General features: G+C 44.1%; 1 protein-coding gene across 1 annotated transcript in view; it reads left to right on the top strand.

Moving 5' to 3' along the window:
• WWOX (WW domain containing oxidoreductase) overlaps positions 1 to 21,181 on the top strand; it is a 922,226-nt gene that overhangs the window by 39,559 nt on the left and 861,486 nt on the right. Inside the window, exon 5 of the mRNA XM_036440624.2 lies at positions 6,226 to 6,332. Coding sequence (XP_036296517.1) covers positions 6,226 to 6,332 — 107 coding nt within the window. The remainder of the gene's footprint in view (positions 1 to 6,225; positions 6,333 to 21,181) is intronic.

The following is a 21,181-nucleotide window of genomic DNA, read 5'->3' as shown; positions in this document are numbered from 1 at the left end:
TCTCCCTCCCGTCCCCACTGTAATTTGACAGTCTGCTTGTTGCTTTACTGTCTCTTATATTAACATTTATAAAGTCCTGTAAATGATCAACCAGATATCCTTCAGTTTCTCTTATTTTTAGTTTCCTTCTATAATAGGCACACATGCATGCGCTAAAAAAAATTGAAATAGCCTAGGTGTTGTCAGGTGCATTGTCCCCATCAATGGCTTTCCTGCCCAAGGACTATAAATCAGTGTTAACGTGTAGGAAGCACATGCCTTTCCCACCTTTGTGTCTCAGCATTGGAGTCACACCTGAGGCAGTTCTGTACTCGGATATTTTTCTTTTTGATTAATGCAACATGTAGATGTTTTCTTGTGTCTGCATCTCATTTCACCTCATTCTATTAAACTGCAGCACAGTATTTTGTTCTATGCCTGTTGTGTAATTTATTTAACCTTATTGATGGACATTTAGGTGGATTTCAGATTTTTGGCTGTTACAAACACTACTGGTTGAACATTCCATATATATATATATATATATATATATATATATATATATATATATATACATTTAATCCTCATCCGAGTATATTTTCCCATTGGTTTTTATAGAGAGAGAAGAAGGGAAGGGTGGAGAAGAGAGAGAAACATCAATTTGGTTGCCTCCCACACGTGCCCTGACGAGGGCCGGGAATCGAGCCTGCAACTGTAAACCTCTCATATTTTTGCTCATGTGGGTAAGTGTATTTGTAGGATACATTTCCGGATGTGGAATAGCTGGGCCAAGGGCACATCCATGTATGATTTGATAGCTATAGCCCAATTGCGCACAAAGATGCTGAGCTGTTTTGAATTCTGCTCCTCTTCTCCCTCCTGTTAACATATCCGGTTGCCTGGTTCCCTCAGACCCTTTCTGACTCAGACATTGCTCAGTTTAGTTGCCCTTAAAGACTCGGTCTTCATTGAGGCTGCCTAGGCCCATGTTAATTGTAATCTTTGGGCCTTTTTCTCACTGTGATTCTTCACACACTGGGTTCTGCCCTGTCACCGGCAGGTCAGATGAGAACTTATTCAGCCCGCTCGGTGGCGGCACAAGTAGGCAGCCTGGGGTCACTCTTGCCTCTGGAGAGATCCCGGGCAGTCACTTGGAATTTATTAGGTAGTTTTACAAAACATTATATTCCCAGAGCATGTAAGTGCAGCCTGGTGATGTTTCAGGAAGATATTCCACTTGAGTGGACCATTCCCCGCTTCTGTGTCCTCATCACGTGAACCGGTATCTTTCTTTGATATGTATTTCTATTCGAAACCCATTTACGTTATCAGGAGGATTTAGGAAGCTCTGTGTGGTACTTGTTGCTAGCTGTATATAACACGTGCCCTGAAGCCAGGGCTGGTGATGACTTATTTTCCTCTGGAGAGACCTGTGCAGTTTTGTAATTTCTTGAGTTGGCAGCTGTGGGTAGGGTTTAGCGGACACAATTTATAATTCTTTGGAACTCAGAACTATGTCATTGAAATGGCTCGAGAGGTACATGTGATCACTCAGGTAATGCAAGTGACTGCAGAAACAGAGGTTATGGATTCTCTGGTTATTGTTCTGTGGCATTGACCTTACGGTTGTGGTGGATATGTGTCTAAGTCTTCATCCGAAGTGCCGGGAGTTAGAGTGCAGTGTCATTGCAGTTTTATTCTCATTAATTGCATCAGTTTGGGAAGTAGGGTCCTTGTGCTTGTAGGACAATGAAGGGGGAACTCGCATCCTTTAAGCCAGTGGTTGCCAACCTTTCGGATCTCACGGACCACCAGTGGTCTGCAGCCTACTGGTTGGTGACCACTGCTCTAAGCTACTGTTTTATTAACATAAAAACTACCCCCAAATTTGAATTGTCCCCAGATCTAACTCAAGATGAAAGACATTAAGCTTATGTATGTGAGGGTAGCTCTCCAGGGAGGGAGATGTCTGGTGCTGGCAACTTGTTGGTTGGTTCCTAACGACGCTTTAATGGTCTGCTCTTGGGGGGCTAGGGGGAGGGAATCACCATCTCTGTGGCCTTTTAATTGTGTTCAGCTACAAGTAACATTTATCTCCAGTGTTTCACAATTATAAATTAATAATAACAACCCATTAGAAATTACGGGTGCTGTAAGCCCCAGCTCCTTTGGGCATCTTAATAAAAATGATAATTAAAATAATAATTTACAGTAAATGGGGACACTGCTCAAGTAAAGCCACAGTGTGGAGAAAATTAAAAAACTCAAACCAGAAGGAACCTTCCTGGCGTTGGGAGAGAAACGGCCTTGTTTGAGCTTGCACTTCCGTGATTGCTGGGCCTGGGCTCCCAGCCTCACGTGCCTCGTGCCTGAGGAATTGGTGACTCTCCTTGTCCATCCAGCCTAGCGGTACGTCTCCCTGGGTGTGGCCTCCATTCCCGCCCTCTCCGCTGCCACACACACCACTCTTCCCCTTGTGTTCCTTGTCTGGGTAAACCAGTTGGCAATCTCACCCATGTCCCAGCTGCCATCCTTGGGGACCTTGGGTGCTCTCTCTCAGGTAGACGCAGGCAGTCTCAGGCTTTGTGGATTTGTGCTTCCCAGATGGCTTTCTGGTTTCCTCTTAGCTGTTGAGTATCAGCGGCTCCTCACCCCTCCTGGCTGGTCACAGGCTTTAGTGTCTTCATCAATCCCTCATCTATGTGAGAACCAGAGGCATCTTAAGTGGATAACATAACAATAGTTTGTAGTGCTACTCCCTGCCCAGGTTCTTAAAAAAAATTAAAAAAATTTAAAAAAATATATATATGTATAAATAATTAATTTTTTACAGAGAGGAAGGGAGAGGGATAGAGAGTTAGAAACAATGATGAGAGAAAAACATCGACAGAAGCCTCCTGCACACCCCCCTTTGGAGATGTGCCCGCAACCAAGGCACATGCCCTTGACTAGAATCGAACCTGGGACCCTTCCGTCCACAGGCTGACGCCCTATCCACTGTACCAAACCAGCGAGGGCCCCTCCCAGGTTTTTGTACACATTCCCTGCCACATGCAAAAGAGCCCCACAGTCTTATTTTGGGGCCCAGGGTTTCATCTCCCATTGCGGTTCCTGTTCCTCATTCTCATGGGCTCTCTCCAGCCCTTGACCTTGTTTTGCCATTCACCCAGTCTTTACTGCTTGTCTGGTTCACGTCTATATCCTTTGGCCCCAAAGTGGTTCCCGGTCCAGAGGTCCTTCTACCACACAGCAACACTTGGGAGATGCACAGGAGGGTAAGGAACTTGCACCATGTATCCAAATTCCTGCAGAGCCCCGAGTCCTCACAGGGCAAAGCTGAGTGCTGCTGCCAGGTCTCCCTGGCCCAGCTAGTCTCCATTTTCTCATGCTTGAGATTCTGGAGTTCAAGGTGGCCTAAGTAATGTCTCAATCAGATCTGTGTGAAACAGTCTTTGAGATTCCACATTACAGAGGTGAACTTTTTGATTCAGGCTATTTTATGATTTTAGTCCTGAGCCATTGTCTCTAGCAGGCATCTGCCCCAGGTAATGCGCATCTGAGCATCAAAGGCCCACAGTGGCCAGACAGGTATGTCAGTAGGACAGGTGTGTCAGTAGGACAGGTATGTCAGTAGCGTGGGGGTGACTTAGGCCTTCAGGAGGGTACTAACCCCATGCAAGGCGTTTTAGGGGCCCAGTGTGGCAAGCTTTTTCAAAGAAGTTGGATATCTACTTTTGGGTATGGAATCTCCCTGATTTTTTTTTTTTTTTAATACTGGTAACTAATTCATATTGGAAGGAAAAAATGGAGGGAGGCAGGGAAACAAAGCATGGACCAAACAAAACCGGCCTGTGGGCTTGATTTATCCTGTGATCACCATTCTAGAGAATGAAAACTAGTATAAGATAAGCAGGTATTTAATATTTTGGGGATGTTTTACCTCTTATGGTACTTTTATGTCTGTAGGCAAAGCTTAAAACCCGAGACGGAGATATCAAACCTCCACGGGCACTGAATTTCCCCACTTGGATTGGCTGGAACAAGTGCTGGAAAACTGACACTGCCCATTGTTTTAAAATGTGTTCCCTTATTTTCTTGGTATTATTAACTTAAATATTCTCCTGAAAGCACTCTTGCCACGTCTGTGCAGCTAAGCTCGTTCAATCCAAGCATTGTCATAAAGTTAATTTTTTGTAAGACGAATCAGGTTATTAAATTTAGCAAACCACTGCCTTGAATATTTTGTGCAAACCTTGGCATCGTGCAGAATTGGCTTAGCTCTCTACATTTAACTAATTAAATGGGAGTGAAGGATGCTATTCTCCTGGACTTTCCAGGACTTTCGCAGTAGGTAGCATTATTCAACTTTTTTTTTTTTTTTTTTTTTAACTCCACACTCTAGAGATACGGTTTACTATAAAAATGTTATGGTCCTTCCTGTTAAGCCATCATCTTTTGAAATATCTATGCTTTGTTTCTGCTCCAAAGGCCACTGTAAAGCATCAGGAGACGGAGTTGCCTGCCGAAGCTTTAAGGGTAGACTAGCGGTGTGTGAGGCATTGCTCGTTTAAGGAAGGTGGAAGACCCTCCGTGTAATTTCCCACGACACAGGGACAGATGGCTTCACCAGAGCCACTGTCAGGGATTATCTAGGGAGACCGACCGGGTGCAAACTTGCACCAGCAGCCCGTTGCTGCCATCACGTCAGATGTGTTCTTGCTGGTAATAAAAAGTCCTTTGCCAGAGGTTATTTTGTCAAGCGAAGTAGCATAACTTGACAGGTTTGTTTTGGAAAACATATATACACCCGTAGCCCATAGCACGATATCGCGTGCAGTAGGCCGCCCACCGCTTCCACGGAACCACATTGCTTCTGTGGGAGGCTGGCCTGCTATCTCCTCTCTAGGCCTTGGCCGTGGAGGCTGTGGGCTGGCCCCTAACCCCCTACCCCTAGTTCCCCAGAGGCCCTTTACAGCTGGGGTGTTACTGCCGTGATGAAGCAAGCATCCCACCCCGGCTACTCTGCTCCTGCTGCCCAGAGGCCCTCCATCCACAAGAAGATGAAGCAAGCATTCCTCCAGGTGCTCACACTGCCTGCTCTTAGCAGCAGCCCCCCCAGGACTGGGGGACTCTGGGGAAAGTGAGGGGACTGGGCACCGCCATCTTGTGGCTATGGGCACCGCCATATTTGTGATGGAGTGATGGTTAATTTGCATATTACCCTTTTATTAGATTGGCTTTTTAATCCTCCTTTGAGGATATGTTTTTATTGATTTTAGAGTTTTAGGGAGAGGGGGGAGACAAAGAGAGAGGTGAGAAAGAAACATCCATCAGTTGCCTCCCATATATGTCCCAACTGGGGATCAAACCCACAACCTACCATATGTGCCCTGACCAGGAATCAAACCCATAATCTTTTGGTGTATGAAATGACACTCCAACCAACCAAGCCACCTGGCCAGGGCAAGAAAATAAATTTTAATAGAAGTGCATGATTTGCCCCCACAGATTTCTAGGTAGTGCCATTCAAATCTGCAGGATTTTAACATTTATTTATTTGAAAGGAAGAGGGTCATCAGAACTATTTAAAACAATTTGGCTTGTTTTATAGTAGTCCAGAATTGTAGCTTAGTAATAATATGTAAGAGCCATTCATTCCTTTGGCAGATATTTTTTGAATCCTACTGAGTGTTAGTCCATTGGGATACAGAGATGAAAAGGGCAAAAATTGTAAGGTGTTTGCCATTAACCTGGTAAATTAGATACATAAAGCCCTGCCTGGCCCAGCATTGTGTCTATAATCTCTCAATCCATCGGAAATATGTTTGCTAACAAATGACTAAGCCTTTTGTCCACTATGTGCCCCTTCTCCCCTACATCATTTTTTAAGTAGTCTGATGAAAATGTGCTAAGAAATATTTCCGATAATTGCTCTCACCTGGAAATTTCATAGGGACACGGAATCCATCATTTTCAGTAATATCGGGGTGTATGAAGTCCTGGATTGCAAGTGAAGTCGTTTTTGGCCACATCCTGTAACCTCCGTTTGGCTTTCAGCATTTCATTAGCCTGATGGATGCATCCGGTCATTCAGCAAGATTTCCCCCCATTCCCACTCCCACCCAGTTCAGAACAGCGGCGCTACACAACCTGGTTGAGAACCAACAGGGTGATGTGTATAGGCTCAATAAAGGTCGTTCACCGTGTTTCAGTGTTTTCTAATGTTGACTTTCCTTTAAACCATAGGGTTTGAAACCGCCAAGTCTTTTGCCCTCCATGGTGCTCACGTGATCCTGGCCTGTCGGAATATGAGCAGAGCCAATGAAGCCGTGTCCCTCATTTTAGGAGAATGGGTAAGCAAGAACTCGACTCTGTCTTTTAATTGTCAAATACATTCGCCAGGATGAACACATGGCGGTTGTGGTGCAGTGCGTAAAGTTTATTGCTCTTGGAATAATGTTTTCTTTAGATAGAAAGCGACGTTCACTTTGTTGACTTGATGAATGAAAAGGACTGGCAGGCCCGCCTTCACCCACACTGATTTACAGTTCATTGTCAGCGTCCACTGCCCTATAGTCAGAGGTTGGTGAATGTTGACTCACTTAGCTCACGTATGAAGAAAAAAAAAAAGTGTGGTGAACACCCCTAAATACAACTGAGAGCTTGTTATGCTTATGAACTTCAGGGTGAGAAAGGAGCAGACTTTAGCCCTGTCTCTGGGTTTTGCTTTTTTATCTCTGTGTAGATGTTGGTGTTGATACATGTAAGAGGAAATAGTCACTGAGGGCTTGCAGTGCTCTCTGGGCTCAGGATATAGCCTCAAACAAAACTCATGGGTTACCTTCTGGTAGGAGAAACAGACCCTGATGTCAGGTGGTTTTTAATACAGTGAAACATAATAAAGTGGTGTGAGTGGTAAGGAGGGGCAGCGTGAACTCTTTCAGGTTGGGTGGTCAGCAGAGACTCCTCTAAAGGAGGTGTGACATCTGATCAAAGACCTGAATGTAGTAAGGAAGTGAGCTCTGCCAATGTCAAGGAAATACTGTTTTTTAAAAGATAGATTTTTATTGCTTTCAGAGAAGAAAGGAGAGGGAGAGAAAGAGAGAAAAACATCAATGATGAGAGAGAACCACTGATCATTTGCCTCCTGTATGCTCCCTACTGGGGATCAAGCCCACAACCCAGGCATATTCCCTGACCAGGAGTAGAACTGGTCTCTCTCTCTTTCTCCCTCTCCCTTCCTCTCTGAAATCAATAAAAATGTATTAAAAAAAAAAAAAAGAATTTTTCTTTCAAAAAAAAAAAGAAAAAAAAAAGAGAAAGAAATAAAGACTAGGGGGAAGGTGGGAGAAAGGTCACACCAGGCAGGGGAATAGGAGGAGGAGGGGGTGGAGGTGATGACAGTCACATGGCTGGGAGCAGAGCGTGAAGGGCTTGGATCATACTTGCCAAGACTGTCTTCGTTTTCTGAACACCATGGAAGATTTCTTGCCATCTGAAGAAGTAGACCATGGTTTGTTTAAGAGGATGATGTCTGAGATTCTGGACTGAAAATTTATGAAAGTCAAAAAAAGGAAGATTTGTTTTTTCTTGAAAAATTCTGTATATTTCAAATGAACTCTTGTCCTAATCTCACCTGTTTCATTATTTGGTATTAAATTAAATATACAAAACGGGGCCTCATAATTTTTAGAATTGTATAAAGTGAGTAAATGGTAATATATGCATGTGGTTTATATCTTCATACAAAATGGGATAGTATTAAGTAAAAAGTGGAAGTCCTTCCCAATCCTTCTCTTGGAAAGTAAATATTATTATTATTATTATTTAAAAAATATATATATTTTATTTATTTTTTACAGAGAGGAAGGGAGAGAGATAGAGAGCTAGAAACATCGATGAGAGAAATCATCAACCAGCTGCCTCTTGCACAACCCCCATCGGGGACGTGCCCGCAACCAATGTACATGCCCTTGACCGGAATCGAACCTGGGACCTTTCAGTCCACAGACCAACGCTCCACCACTGAGCCAAACCGGCTTCAGCGGAAAGTAAATATTATTAACCATTTCTTGTGTATTCTTCCAGATAAAGGTTGTATATACTTACACACACACTATATATATATATTTATACAGTTTGATTATTTTTTACTTAGTAATATAGATCTTTTCTTATTTTCCTCGTTTTCTTCTCTACCTCATTGTATTTAACTGCTCTGTAATAGTCCATCATCATCTTATGCTGTAATTTATTTAACCAGTCTCCCTTTTTGAAGGATATTTGGGTTGTTTTCCTTGCTTTGCTATTCTAGGTGATGCTGTCTCTAAGTTCAGTCTCTCTTGCATTTTCATTCAAAATTGGGTCTCAACTATGGTGCAGTGAGCATTATTGATACATACTTTTGTGAGTCCAGTCAGAGAGCAGAGTCTTAGCAGTGGACCCATTGATTCAGAGGCATATAAGTTTTTGAAAGTTTGGTGGCTGTTTTCCAGTGTGTCATCTAGTGTTGTGCTTATTTCTATCCACACTGTCACTCTAGAAGAGTACCTCATACCAGCTTGTGAAACTTTGCCTATTGATGTTGTATTTAAACTAGAGAAATCAAGTCCAGTGGTCCTAGTGATGCTGTAATAACCATATCCTATATAATAAAAGGCTAATATGCAAATCAACCAAATGGTGGAAAGACAGATCACTATGACGAGCACTGATCACCAGGGGGCAGACGCTCAACACAGGAGCTGCCCCATGGTGATTAGCGCTCTCCCACAGCAGGAGCACTGCTTAGGCACTCAGGCAGAAGCCAGGCTCACAGCTGGTGAGAGCATTGGCAGTAGCACTAAGGATGTCCAACTGCGAGAGGGCACAGGCTGGGCTGAGGACTCCCCCTCCCTCGAGTGCACAAATTTTGTGCACTGGGCCTCTCGTTATACAATAATGTTAATATTGAAACCAGACTTGGAAGAGAATACTAAACACAATTATTTAAACATGTTAAACATTGTCTTCCTTTTCCAGAGTCAATCCCATTATAACTATTGTTTGATGCTCAGAGGAAGAAATTTCTGGATTTGCCCTAACCAACTGTGGGTCTTTGGGAAATCTTTCAAATCTACCGTATTTTTCGGACCATAAGACGCACTTTTTTCCCCCCAGAAGTGGGGGGAAAAAGTCCTTGCGTCTTATGGTCCAAATATAGCCTACACATATACTTTAAAAAAAGTTTTTTTACTTGCCCGGCTCTGTGTGGTCTCTGTGTGCTTGCCCGGCTCTAAAATGGTTCTAAATGCTGCTGTTTACTTTACAGGGTTGATTACATGTGTTTATGACTGTGATGTTGGGTTTTAATGCACATAAAATATTTTAGGACACTATTTGTTTCAGAATATTTTTTTCTTCATTTCCCTTCTCTAAAAACTGGTGCGTCTTATGGTCCGAAAAATACGGTATTTAGTGCCTCAGTTTCCTCATCTCCAGTGAAGAGGTTGAATGGAATGATCTCAAAGATCCACCATTTAGTGTTTTATATTGTTTGTTTTTGCATTTTAAGCCATAATTGGGTGGGTACCTGTGAATCAGTTTCAGAGAACAGAATTTATCATTGTATAGTTTCATTCTACCATATAGTAACTTGAAGTCGACCAGCAAATAGTACTCCCAGAGAGAGAATTACCCTGAAATATTTACTGCCAGGGACATGAGCAAAGGAAATGGGAACAAAAACAAGACTAATACTCACATGGCAGAAATGTTTCCATCAAATTTTGTAGGTTGTAGACTGAAGGAACTCAATCCTTTTACCATCTCTGTCATCTGTTTGGGTATTCTCGGTGAACCCCATTGTACTCTGTTCCCTCTCCCTCCTGTTTTGTGGAATGGAAGCTCAAATTTGGCACTGAAGTCTGTCATTACCATTTCGTATCATTGCACTATGAACATAGCGCTGAGCTAGTGAGGACCTCCCCTGGCAATCTGTTGAGCTGGGATTTCAGGCCCTCACCCACTTACCCATCCTCGATATGTGCTGGTTTGGTTGCCTTCAGGCCCTTCCTTACCTCATTTCTGCCAAGGTACCTTATCTGTGACATCATTAAATACCACCTTCTTGTGTTTCTCAAGGGCAAGTGGATCTACTCTGGTTTTCCCAGCTGCTAGCCAGCTTGAGGTTGCACACACTTTATTTGGAACGAATTCTAACAGTATCGGAACTGGGATGGCACCGAAACATACTGGTACCTCCCAGGAGGTTCTCAGAATGATCCAGAGTTTTTTGTTGCAGCAAAAGCTCACTCAGGAGTCTTCCGGCCGTTTGGTTCAGCCTTGGCTCCCACATGCCGAGGCTCCCGGGCAGTCAGCTTGGCTCAGGAGTCGGAGTTCATGCTTCCTTCCCCAGCTTGCTCTTCTGTGCCTGGCCCTCCTCTCCCTGCCTTCACTATCCATTACTAGAACCGCTCTGTTCCAGAGCAGTCCCATCCCCTCTCAGCCAGGGAAAGGTGACTCACATCCTCCTTGGGGCCCCCAAGAACCACCTTTTATTGTGTCTTTGTCATGTGCTGTGTCCTGGGCAAGACACCTTCTATCCTTACTCAGGAGCCTGTGAATTCCTGGTTTTCTCCACTTCACAGAAGAGCCCACTTGGGTCCAGAGGGGTGAGGAGACTTGCCCAGAGTCACGCAGCTGGTGAGCACAGCTCCCGGTGCGTCCACCCATCCTCCAAACCCGAAGTCCATTTACCCCACCCCACGGCCTGGCTTTCCTACCACATCCGGCATCACACGTGTTTATAACTTTTCAGGCTTTGCTTTCCAAATCGCTAGGTGCTAATTGAGTGATTACTTTCAGGATTAATCTTATTTCTCAGATGAAGCTGCTCTGACATACCTTATTGTCCCAAACAAAACCTTTTCATTGAAAATGTCCTTTATAGAGTTCTCAAATCATTTGTGGAGTAATCCAGCTATTTAGTAAAATGTGACTTAAATGGAAACACGTTCCGTATGGGATTATATTAAGAGCCGGTATGTAATTACTGCTACTAATAATGGTTTCTTGGGAAAAGGGCCCTCCTGCTGAAATATTTTGGATGCTCCAAAGTTGAAAATAAGAGAAGAATTGAAAATAATTAAAATTGGATAACATGGACACTGCAGAAGTAAGCCACCCTCCTAAAGGGCCAATCTATTAGCATAATTAAAAAAGGAGGGAGGATGGGCCCATCAAGCCCCCAATCGTATTTGGATGAAGTGTCTCTGGAAATGGGGTTCCTGCCTACGTAAGCAGTGCACCGTCCTAGGGGTATGCCATACCTCATTCACACCCTGAGTGTGTTGCGTACTAGTGTCCCTGATTCTAAGGCAAACGCCTACTATTTTCCTCATTATTCCAAGGAGTCCATAAGGCTGGTCAGGTAGGAAATGTGTAATTTATCTTCCTATCTTTGAATGGAATGGATTCTCTTTTATGTAGCAACACGTCTGAATGTTGGGATTTCATGTGCCTTCTCGAAGTCTGGGACACTGACAGGTGCGGTTTTACTGTCCTTGACTCAATTAGTCTTTACCGGAGTGGGGTTTGGCTGTTGTTTTTAATGGCTGTCTGGCACATCCCTCTCTCCGTGCTGAGATCTGAGGATCTCTCAGGGAACTGTATAAAAATGCACTTTATAAACAGTCGCAGCAAGATCCCACATCCCAGTGAAAGGCCTCTCTGGGGCTCCCACTTCCTCCTCCCTCTCACCTTATTACAGTTTCTAAATTTTAGATTCTTGGCGGGGGGTCTAACACTTCCAGTCCTGGGGAGGAATGAGGTTGACTAGAGCTGGAGCTCTATTTGGGATGAATCCTAACAGTATCAGAACTGGGAGAGGTCTCCCATGCACCTGCAGGTTGTATGCAGGCAGAACAGACTGGGGTGGAGGGGGGATCTGATGAGGGGGAGGGGTCACTTTTGGTTCCCAGACTGCCTCCCTTTTGCCAGGCGTTTAGGTCTGCTTACCATGTAAAGAGCCAAACGGCAAGTGGAAGAGAGCTCACCTGTGTGGCTGCCCACCTGAGAAATGCGAGGCCCAGTGACTGTTCTGAAGCTAGCATCTACTGGGGATTGAGCAGCCTAAATTGGTGGAAATGGGCTGATGGCAAGAGGTGCTGGTGGCCCTTCCTTGGAGTTATTATGAGACCCACTCCTAATTCCCCAGAATGCGTCTTACAGCCATTCCCCTGTCAAAAGGGAGGGGTGCCCCAAGAATGTTGAGTTTGGTGTGGTTTGGTCCCCAAGACAGACTTGGAGCAGTCTTTTCTGACCTGTCTCTGTATTTAGCCTAGACTTTAGGTCATCCCAGAGACTGGTTAGGATGAGTACCTTCGGCCAGGGCAGCGCAGAGGAGAGCCAGTTCAGCTGCTCGTGTTTGTGGGAGTCTCACTGGGAGATCCAGGGGCTGTGCAGGAGGCAGACTGGGTGGGCTTCCAGAAGCCTCCTGGGCACATGCGCCTTGTGGCGGGCAATTCCTCTCCAGCTGGTAACACCCGCTCTACAATGCGCTGCATTACATGGCAAAGATTAGAAACAGGTACAGCCTATGAGCTTGAGCAAGTTTCTTAATGTCTCTGAACCTTAATTTCTTCATCTGTAAATTACAAATACTAATATCTATGCTGGAGATAGAGTTGACTGTACGTATTAAATGCATTGACTGTACGTGTGCTTAACACATTGCTGGGAATAGATTAAGCATTTAATTAAATGGTAGCTGCTGCTGTTAATAATAATAATAGTAATAATAATAGTAATGATTTCCTATTCATACATGAGAGTACAGAGAGATGCTTACTTTTCTTAACTCTCCAAGTTGCCGAAGAGGAGCTGTAGGGAGAATGTTTATCATCAGCATGATGCCGGTGGAGCGGCTGTGAATTACTTTTCTGTCTTCATCTGTCTGGACTCCTACATTTTAATAGATGTGTATTTAGTTTGTTGATTAGTATTTTCCAGTGGAGCTCATATTAGCACTCAACTGTCATTTGAAAAGCCATCTTAATTATTTATGTGATTGCTTTTTCTTTTGTATTTACAAAGAAATACACTTTGCATATATTTAAGGAAGATGATTAAGAGATCAGTCATCAGGAACAGCAAGCAATGGTTTATATCAAAATGACTATTGAGAAAGCAGGGAGATGAGGGGTAAAAAGAAAAGATTTATTAGTCAGAGGTAATGGAATATCCATGCTTTAGAGAGACCACATGCTCCGTTGATTGTGGCCACATCTTTGGATGCTGGAGAGACTGAAGTGCTGTAATTATTCTCGTTGTCAATACAATTGATAGCGGGTTTATTTATCCAGTTGGAGTGAAGGCATGTGGAAAGCTGACAGTACTATGTCACATTACAGTTTCGTTGATTAACATGGAGAATAACGATTTTCGTATTATTTCCAGCTGTGGAATACTAGATACCAACCGGTGTGTTAGGCATGTGGGTGAGACACTTGGCTGTACTTTCAATAGATATGAACACCCTGCATTTTCATGACATGATCTTAAGCAGTGATGGGCTAGGATATTGAGCAATACATTACTTGTACTTTTAAGAACAACTGGAGAAACCCAGCTAATGTTAGGCTCCCTCAAACCCCTTGGTGACTTTGTGATCTGGGATAGTTTTTTTTTTTTAAATATATTTTATTGATTTTTTACAGAGAGGAAGGGAGAGAGCTAGAGAGCTAGAAACATCGATGAGAGAGAAACATCGACCAGCTGCCTCTTGCATACCCGCTACCAGGGATGTGCCCGCAACCAACGTACATGCCCCTGACGGGAATCCAACCCGGGACCTTTCAGTCCGCAGATCGATGCTCTACCACTGAGCCAAACCGGTTTTGCCATGGGATAGCTTTGATGTTGGCAGGAATTTCCTCCAATCTCCTTTGATAGTAAGAGCTTGAATCCCATCATTTGCCTTCACAGATTGAAGGCTGTAGGAGTGATGCCTACTTTTATGTGGTGTGTGTGCTGTGGGGAGACGGGCAGTACCTACTGTGGGTAATTTATAAGCCTTATGCCTGTCTAAGCTGCTGACTTGTCTTGAAATATATGATCACTATTCAACGCCTCACGAGTTATAGGGCTCATCCCATTGTTTTGAATGATCTTTAGCTAAACAAAAATATAAAAGCTATTAATATTATTAATGGTTATAGATCATTGGGAAAAGTTCATCCTAAACCCACCATTAGATTTGTTCCTCATTTCTTTGCTTTAAAAAATGTTTTTATGTCTAGTATTGGATTTTCAATAAGTAAAGTGTGATATCAACAAGTCTGTGAACCAGCAAGAACTATGTTAACCACTTGATTCAATCAATGAGCACACACACACATACAGACAAAAGTAAAGATAAACCTCGAGAGTTCTCCCTCGGGACATTTTTGTTCACAAAATGTCCTATTATTATGGTCATCCGTGGTGGGGCTGGGTATTGATAGGTGTCTCTGTACCAGGTACTGTGCTGAGTATTTCACAATGAAATCTTTATGTTATGGGTTAGACCCATTCTGCAGATAAAGCAGTGGAGGCTCGAAGAGGGGAAGAGGCTGGAAGAGGGGAAAATGCTTGCTTGATCTCACACAGCTGGGAGCTATGTGGCAGGTCCAGGATTGGAAGTCATGTTTTCTCAGCCCCAAAGCTGTCTTGTTACTCAGTCATGTGTGTTGTGTCAGAAGACCGGCCCCTCCTTTTCAAGGATTTAGCCCAGGATTATATTCAGAGAGATTTGCACATTTATGGATAACTGCTTCTCTGTTTGTGATCCAAGGCACCCTGTGGTTCCCTAGGAAAGAGAGCTTCGTGGGTGGTTCTTTGTAATCCGATGGAGCTGATGGAACTCACGAAAGGGAGCTCTTTCCTCCCCAGACTTACATTTCAAGTGGCGTAGAGTGTATGTACTGTTCTGCTGTACTTAAGTTGGCTATTGACCTTTCTTGTCACAGGCCCAGGAAAGATTCTTTATCAGATAAATTATTCATCCCCCTCGTAGACATAATTGGTTACTAAAATATTCTGAGTTTTCTCTGTCTGTCTCCAGAATGCCTAAAACTTGTGCTTAGTACTTACCCTCTAAGATTTCCATTTTACTTCTCATTGTGAAAAATCTGCCTTGACCTAATCTTGAGTGCTATTCATTGTTCTTTGATCACTGTCTCTGTGTGTTCATTTTTTTTCTTCCTGAGGCCAACGTTCTCAGTCTTGAACGGTATCTTTCACACTTTATATTCACTGTAACCTTTGTATAACGAGGGTTGTGATTAACCGCAGAGTTGAGAGTGAAAGTCAAGCCTAGGTGGCCGGCTCCAAACCATCACTCCCAATCATGTGAAACCCAAAGCAGACGCATCCTTTCATGGCTAGGTGGTCCCCCGAGTTCTTATTAAGCAATTTTAACATAGTTTGAAGAGACGGATTTCATCCTCAGATGGTGTTCAGCCAATGCTGAAAGACCTGCTTCTGGCCACTAGGCATTTCAGCTCTGTTATTTAAGAGGGAAAAATATGCTAGAGACCGTTTTTCATATTTATTATGGGGCATTTACAGGGAATCTCACACGTAGCAGGTGTTAGATGAACAGAGAGGAGAAACACTCCTGTGCCAATAAAACCTGGTACATAAGGACAAATAGAGACGCAGCTGTTCACGAGGCGGCCAGTCTCAGAACAGAGCAGCACATGCTGCAATTGGTTAAGGTTTATTTTAAGCAAATTTGTACACTAGACAATTTTTTCACTTACAGGGAGGCCGCCGAGTAGAGTCGAGGTAGCAGAAGCTTTGGAGTCAAACAGAAGTGGGATTGAATCCTAGATTCATATGTGTCCCTGGGTTTCCCTGAGCAGATTGGGTCGTTGCTTTAAATGTTGATTTATTTATCTGCAGAATGGTGCTAATAGTGGCTCTCAGGGTCATCAAATGGATGGAAGTGAAAAACACACTCTCATGCAGCCATATTTTCTCTGTACTAGGTACTATGCTGGCACATAGCAAGACTCAGAGGACGGCAGCTCCAGGAGCGGCCGAGTTGTTCAGCACAGATCTACAAGCTGGACTCAGAAATCGTCCTGGGAAGTGTTTCCTCCTGCTCTTCCTCTTCCTCCCTCCCCTCCCCTTCTTCTTCCTCCTCCTCTTTCTCTTCCTCTTCTTCTCCTTGTCTTCTCCTCCTCCTTTTCCTCCAAATGATCAGAGTACTAGGAAGTAGACAAGCCTCTTTTCATCTCCCCATCTGTGTGTCAGTTAGTACTGAGAGGAGCTGAGGTCAGGAGCAGGGGTCTCCTCCCATTGCTATGGGCAGAGAGATGACTCTGTGTCTCCTGCGCCCATGTCCTGCTGTGGAGATGGCTGATCAGAGGCTGGGGTTAGTGCAGAGATGTGCAGCTGGCAGAACCAACTCTGTGTTCCCAGGGCACTCACCTGGCACGAGTCCCTGCCTCCTAGCCACAGGGTGGGGGTTGGAGGTGGAGGGGTGGGGGTTGGGCTTGGGGGTGTGGGATGCAGTTGTGGCTAGATTTTGAAGACAGTGAGAAAAGGAAGCCTTAGAAGTGGCTGTGGTTTAAAATCTGTCCATAGGTTCTTTGGTACCCTCCATTTCAGAAGTAGAGCTGAATCCTCCTCCCCTTGAATGTGGGTTGGTCTTAGGGATACGCTCAATGCATAGAATGTGGCAGAAATGGTTATAAGAAAAAAGGTCATAGTAGGTATGCCTCTTCCTTCTTTCTCGCTCTCTTGGATCACTCACTTGGCAGAAGCCAGCTGCCATGTTGTGCAGATGCTTAAGCATCTCTCACATGGAGAGGCCCACGTGACCAGGGACTGAGGCCTCCACCAGAAGTCTGGTGCGTGAGTCCTCCTGGAATCAAAGCCACTACACGTTGGGGAACTTTGTTATGTAGCCCTGGGTCTTGGCCTCAATGGGAGCAGGGTCTCAGAGAAACTGGACAGTGAGTTACAAGGACAAGACATGCAGACTCACCCAACAATCACCTCTAAATGCAAGGCATCTTAAGGTCTTAGGGTTGCATCGGCCATCCGGGTCCCCTTGTCTGACCTCTTATACAACATCCTTGGACAGAGATCATCTGGCTTCCAGTGAGGGCAGAGTCTTCCTCTGTCTTCCTCCGAGCATCCTCTCCCCTCCTGCCTGGTTCTGCCCTCCACGTTCCAATGGGCCCCCTTCTCATCAGAACCCGACTAACACATCTTTCAAAGGCTCTAAGTGATGACTCCAATGTTATTGAAGACATCGGAAGTTACTTAAAGTTGGCAGTGGGGCCGGCCGGCCCTCTCGTTTCTCTGCACCCTCTGTCCCTCTTTTACACTGGCGTTCGGGTGTGTCTGGTAAGGCCTGGCAGTGGGGAGAACTCCATCTGCTTCCCCGTCCTCCTCAGGCTGCAGAGTCAGAGCCCAGATCCCCTTGGCCTTCCCCAGAGTCAATGAGTCCGTGTGAATGAGAAGCACAGCCCCCTTTTAAATGACGGAGGAATGTGCCTTCATTTACCCAGTCACTCTCAGATTCTGATTGTTCCAACTGCAGTGCGATCTGTACGCGGGGTCGCTGGGAGAGATGTCAGTGCATCTCTGTAATGGCTTTGTTGTTGTTTATTGAGAGGGACTAATTAACTTTGATTATTGCACTAATATTATGGCACTTTGACAGCCCTTCAGATTTACGACTCTGGGAAAATAAACAAATGAAATGCAGGTGCTGGAGCAGAAAGAATAAGTTATTACTGAACTTTAATTACTTGGAATGTGTAGCCAGGAGAGAATTAGTTGATGAATTACAGGATGCTTAAGATCTACACCAAATTGTAAGCAATACGAAGATAAAAATGAAAAGGGGGGCTGGGAGGGTGCTATTTTTAAGGCAGGGAAAGATAGGACCCATCTAGTGATGGTCTCAGTAGTGTCCCATCCATTCATCCCTATGGCAGAAAAAGGGAGGAGGAAGAATAGGAAGTCTGAGCAAGATGTGTAGGAGCAGCTATTGTAGTAATCCAATGAGGCTACCCCCAACTGGCGGCCTTGCTGGGCTCTGTCCAGGAGGGGTCAGGCCAGGCTCCTGAGAGGGCAGATTGGAGCTTCCCGCTGGCCTTGGTCCCTTCAGTTCTGGGTTGTCTGCTGTTAGCACTTTTCCTTTTCAGAGGCTGCCATTTTCATTCCCATGAGAGCTCTGCCAGCCTCCAGCCCAAGATTGGCTCTATTTTTCATTGTAATGTATAACCGTGACTCTAGATCTTTGTGGCCAGCCAAGCCCTTCCTTTTATACTGTTTACCCACCATCTGGAACCTTCTGGACCCCCCTTTGTGATGATGGGGGACTTATGGAATAGTGTTAGACCTAGCCAGACCCTTTCACAATGGGGATCTCCCCAGAATGCCGTTTAGAAACAAGTACTAGTACACAGGGGTCTTTTCAGAATTGCCTTCTGCTTGGGATGGTTCACGGCTTGTCTGTTGTGTAAATGTGGATAACAGAGCTGGTTCAGTGCTTGCTTTCAGCTCTGGATAAACTTGCATTTTTTGTTGAGAATTCTGGGGTGGCTGGCAGTGATGGTCACAGTCAAAGTGCAGGCTTGAGCCACTGTTGATGTGGCCTCCGGATGCCTCAAATAGAAGAGGATGTAATTCGACACCACTTTAAAGTGTATGTTGAAAATAAAGTCTTTTCAGTCATATATGACCCATGAGGCTTTGTAGAACTCTTTCAGCCATTACTTTTAGTAAAGATGTGAGCTAATTTATATAAGAATAATATAATGATAAGTGTAGATATTAATTGGTGAAGTCATTTGTCTTCGTGGGGAAAATTATGAACTAACAGATTATATTCAGGTATATGGTGGTTAAGAATTGGTAGAATTTTAGGATTGGAAAGGACTTTCTGAAATTATCTAGTTTCATTCTCCCACTTGACAGATAGGAAAACTGAGGCTCAGAGAGGGTCACTGACCCATCAAATGTTACTTAGATATTTATGCCTTATTTTGAGACAAATTATCATGCTGCTCAGTTGCTTACTGTGAAAAAAAAAAAAGTGTGTATTTATTTTTTAAAAGAACAGAATTGCTTATAAGACAGGGATATAACACCCAACACTTAATGCTCAATTGGATGACTTTTTTAATTCTCCTTCTTATTTTTATGAGAGTAACAATGATTATAATGTGTGCCAGTGATTGTGCAAAAACAATTTAAATGGTACAACTCCTTGCTATCATTCCGTTAATCCCTATGACAACCCTACCAGGTAGCTGAAATGATGATTTTTGGCACAGAGAAGTTTAGGATCTTGTCCAAGCTCACACAGCATATAAGTAGCAGAGATTAAGTGTGTTGGGAGGACAGAAGCCTGACCTGCAGTATTCCCTTTGGAATTTCCCCAGTGTGTAGCATAGTTCCTGGTCAGTAGGAGGCATTTATTATAGTAAATAATGACTGAGGATATGTGAGGTTGACGGTTGAGTTTTGGGGATTATAACCCGGGCAGCAGTATCCCGTCACTGTGAGAAGGGGCAGTATGGTTTGTTTGTTTTTGGAAATCATACCAGCAGATGGGACAAATTACCAGATTATTTTCTAAAGTATAGAACTCTGTAAGTTGATTTCATATTGCCCAAAGTGCCTAAAATTCTTTACCTACCTTCTAGCTTGTGAAAAAAGAAGTTGCTATTTTGTGGGACACATTGTGTCAAGCATATTGCATTCCCTTCTTTAACAGTTACTAATCCTTGCCCAGCTGGTGTGGCTGGGTGGTTGAATGTTGATTTATGAACCAGGAGGTCACTGGTTCGATTTCCTGTTAAGGCACATGCCCAGGTTGTGGGTTCAATCCCCCTGTAGAGGGCCTGGAGGAAGCAGCCAATCGATGATGTTTCTTTCTCATCCATGATTCCATCTCTCTAGCCCTCTCCCTTCCTCCTCTCTCTCTCTCTCTCAAATCAATAAAAACATTATAATCCTGATTTGGGTTATCTTAGTTAACCAGCTTCCCTGGCCATTCTGGAGTAGTGGGGAGTGAGTGGACTCATAAATGAACTCGATTTTGAAGGTTAGAAAAATGGGTCATTTTTGTAGAAAGATCAGCTGAAAAGGCAGAACCCAAGCACAGAGGAAATACGTGCAAAGGCCAATGGATGGACCTGGGAGACGACTGATCTAACCGGAGAGAGTGTGATCAAGAGAGATAAGGTGATCATAAATCAGTAACTGCTTTAAAAATTAAAAGGTCTGAGATGATGGCTAGGCTTTTGGAGGTAAATGTAGAAACCTTTTAATTCCCATTACTTAGGCTAGAAACCAGCTTGGGTTGGCTTTGCTTCTAAGGTCCCTCTTTTGGTTAATAAGTAATTGTCCTGAAGGCTATTAAGGGAAATATGTACTGAAAGGGAAATTAACGAGAGAGAGAGAGAGAGAGAGAGAGAGAGAGAGAGAGAGAGAGAGAGAGAGAGAGAGACTCATGCACTCAATGAGAGATGGAGACCCAGAGGAGGGAGAGAGATCAAGGCACAAAGAGAGAAACAGACAGAGAGGAAGGGATACTGGAGTGGAGGTGGGAGGAGGGCAAGGAGGAGGGAGGAGGGGAGGAGGAGGGAGAGGGGGAGGAGGAGGAGGGAGAGGAGGGAGAGGTGGAGGAGAAGGAGGAAGAGGAGAGAGCTCTCTCAGGAGTGTTTTTATGGAGCTTTATTGTGCCGGCCTCAGCACCATGGGTCTGATCACTGTTTTCAGCATTCTCTGATCATTTCTCGCTCAGAAAGGAGGAAATTAGAATTGTTGAGCTATGATTTGTTTTAATCAGAAAGAAATTGTCTAACATAAATCTCCTTGTGAGAGCTGGAAAAGCCCTAAAGCGGCCAAGAAAGAAAATATCAATACTTTGCAAAGGAGGAATGATTGTTCCAATTCGTGGCTTAATTGACTTTAAGCCTTAATGAAACTCAGGCCAGCGCGGGCTGCACACACTTCGTGCTGGGATCACCAGTGAAACCTACACGGGGAGAGGAGCGATTTCGGGTGGTTATTTGGTTCTCTGCTCTTGGTGCCATTTTCTAATTGAGTGTGGCTACCTAATACCAGGGAGCATTTTTTTTTTTCCTACCAAGAGAGTAAATTCTTTTTATGACTAACACTGCAATTTATTTTAAATGACTGCTTTTTCTAT

This window comes from Pipistrellus kuhlii, unplaced genomic scaffold, assembly GCF_014108245.1.
Source record: "Pipistrellus kuhlii isolate mPipKuh1 unplaced genomic scaffold, mPipKuh1.p scaffold_m20_p_17, whole genome shotgun sequence".
NCBI lineage: Eukaryota > Metazoa > Chordata > Mammalia > Chiroptera > Vespertilionidae > Pipistrellus > Pipistrellus kuhlii.
Note: the sequence above shows the minus strand (reverse complement) of the source record. Positions and strands in the feature narration are given on the sequence as shown.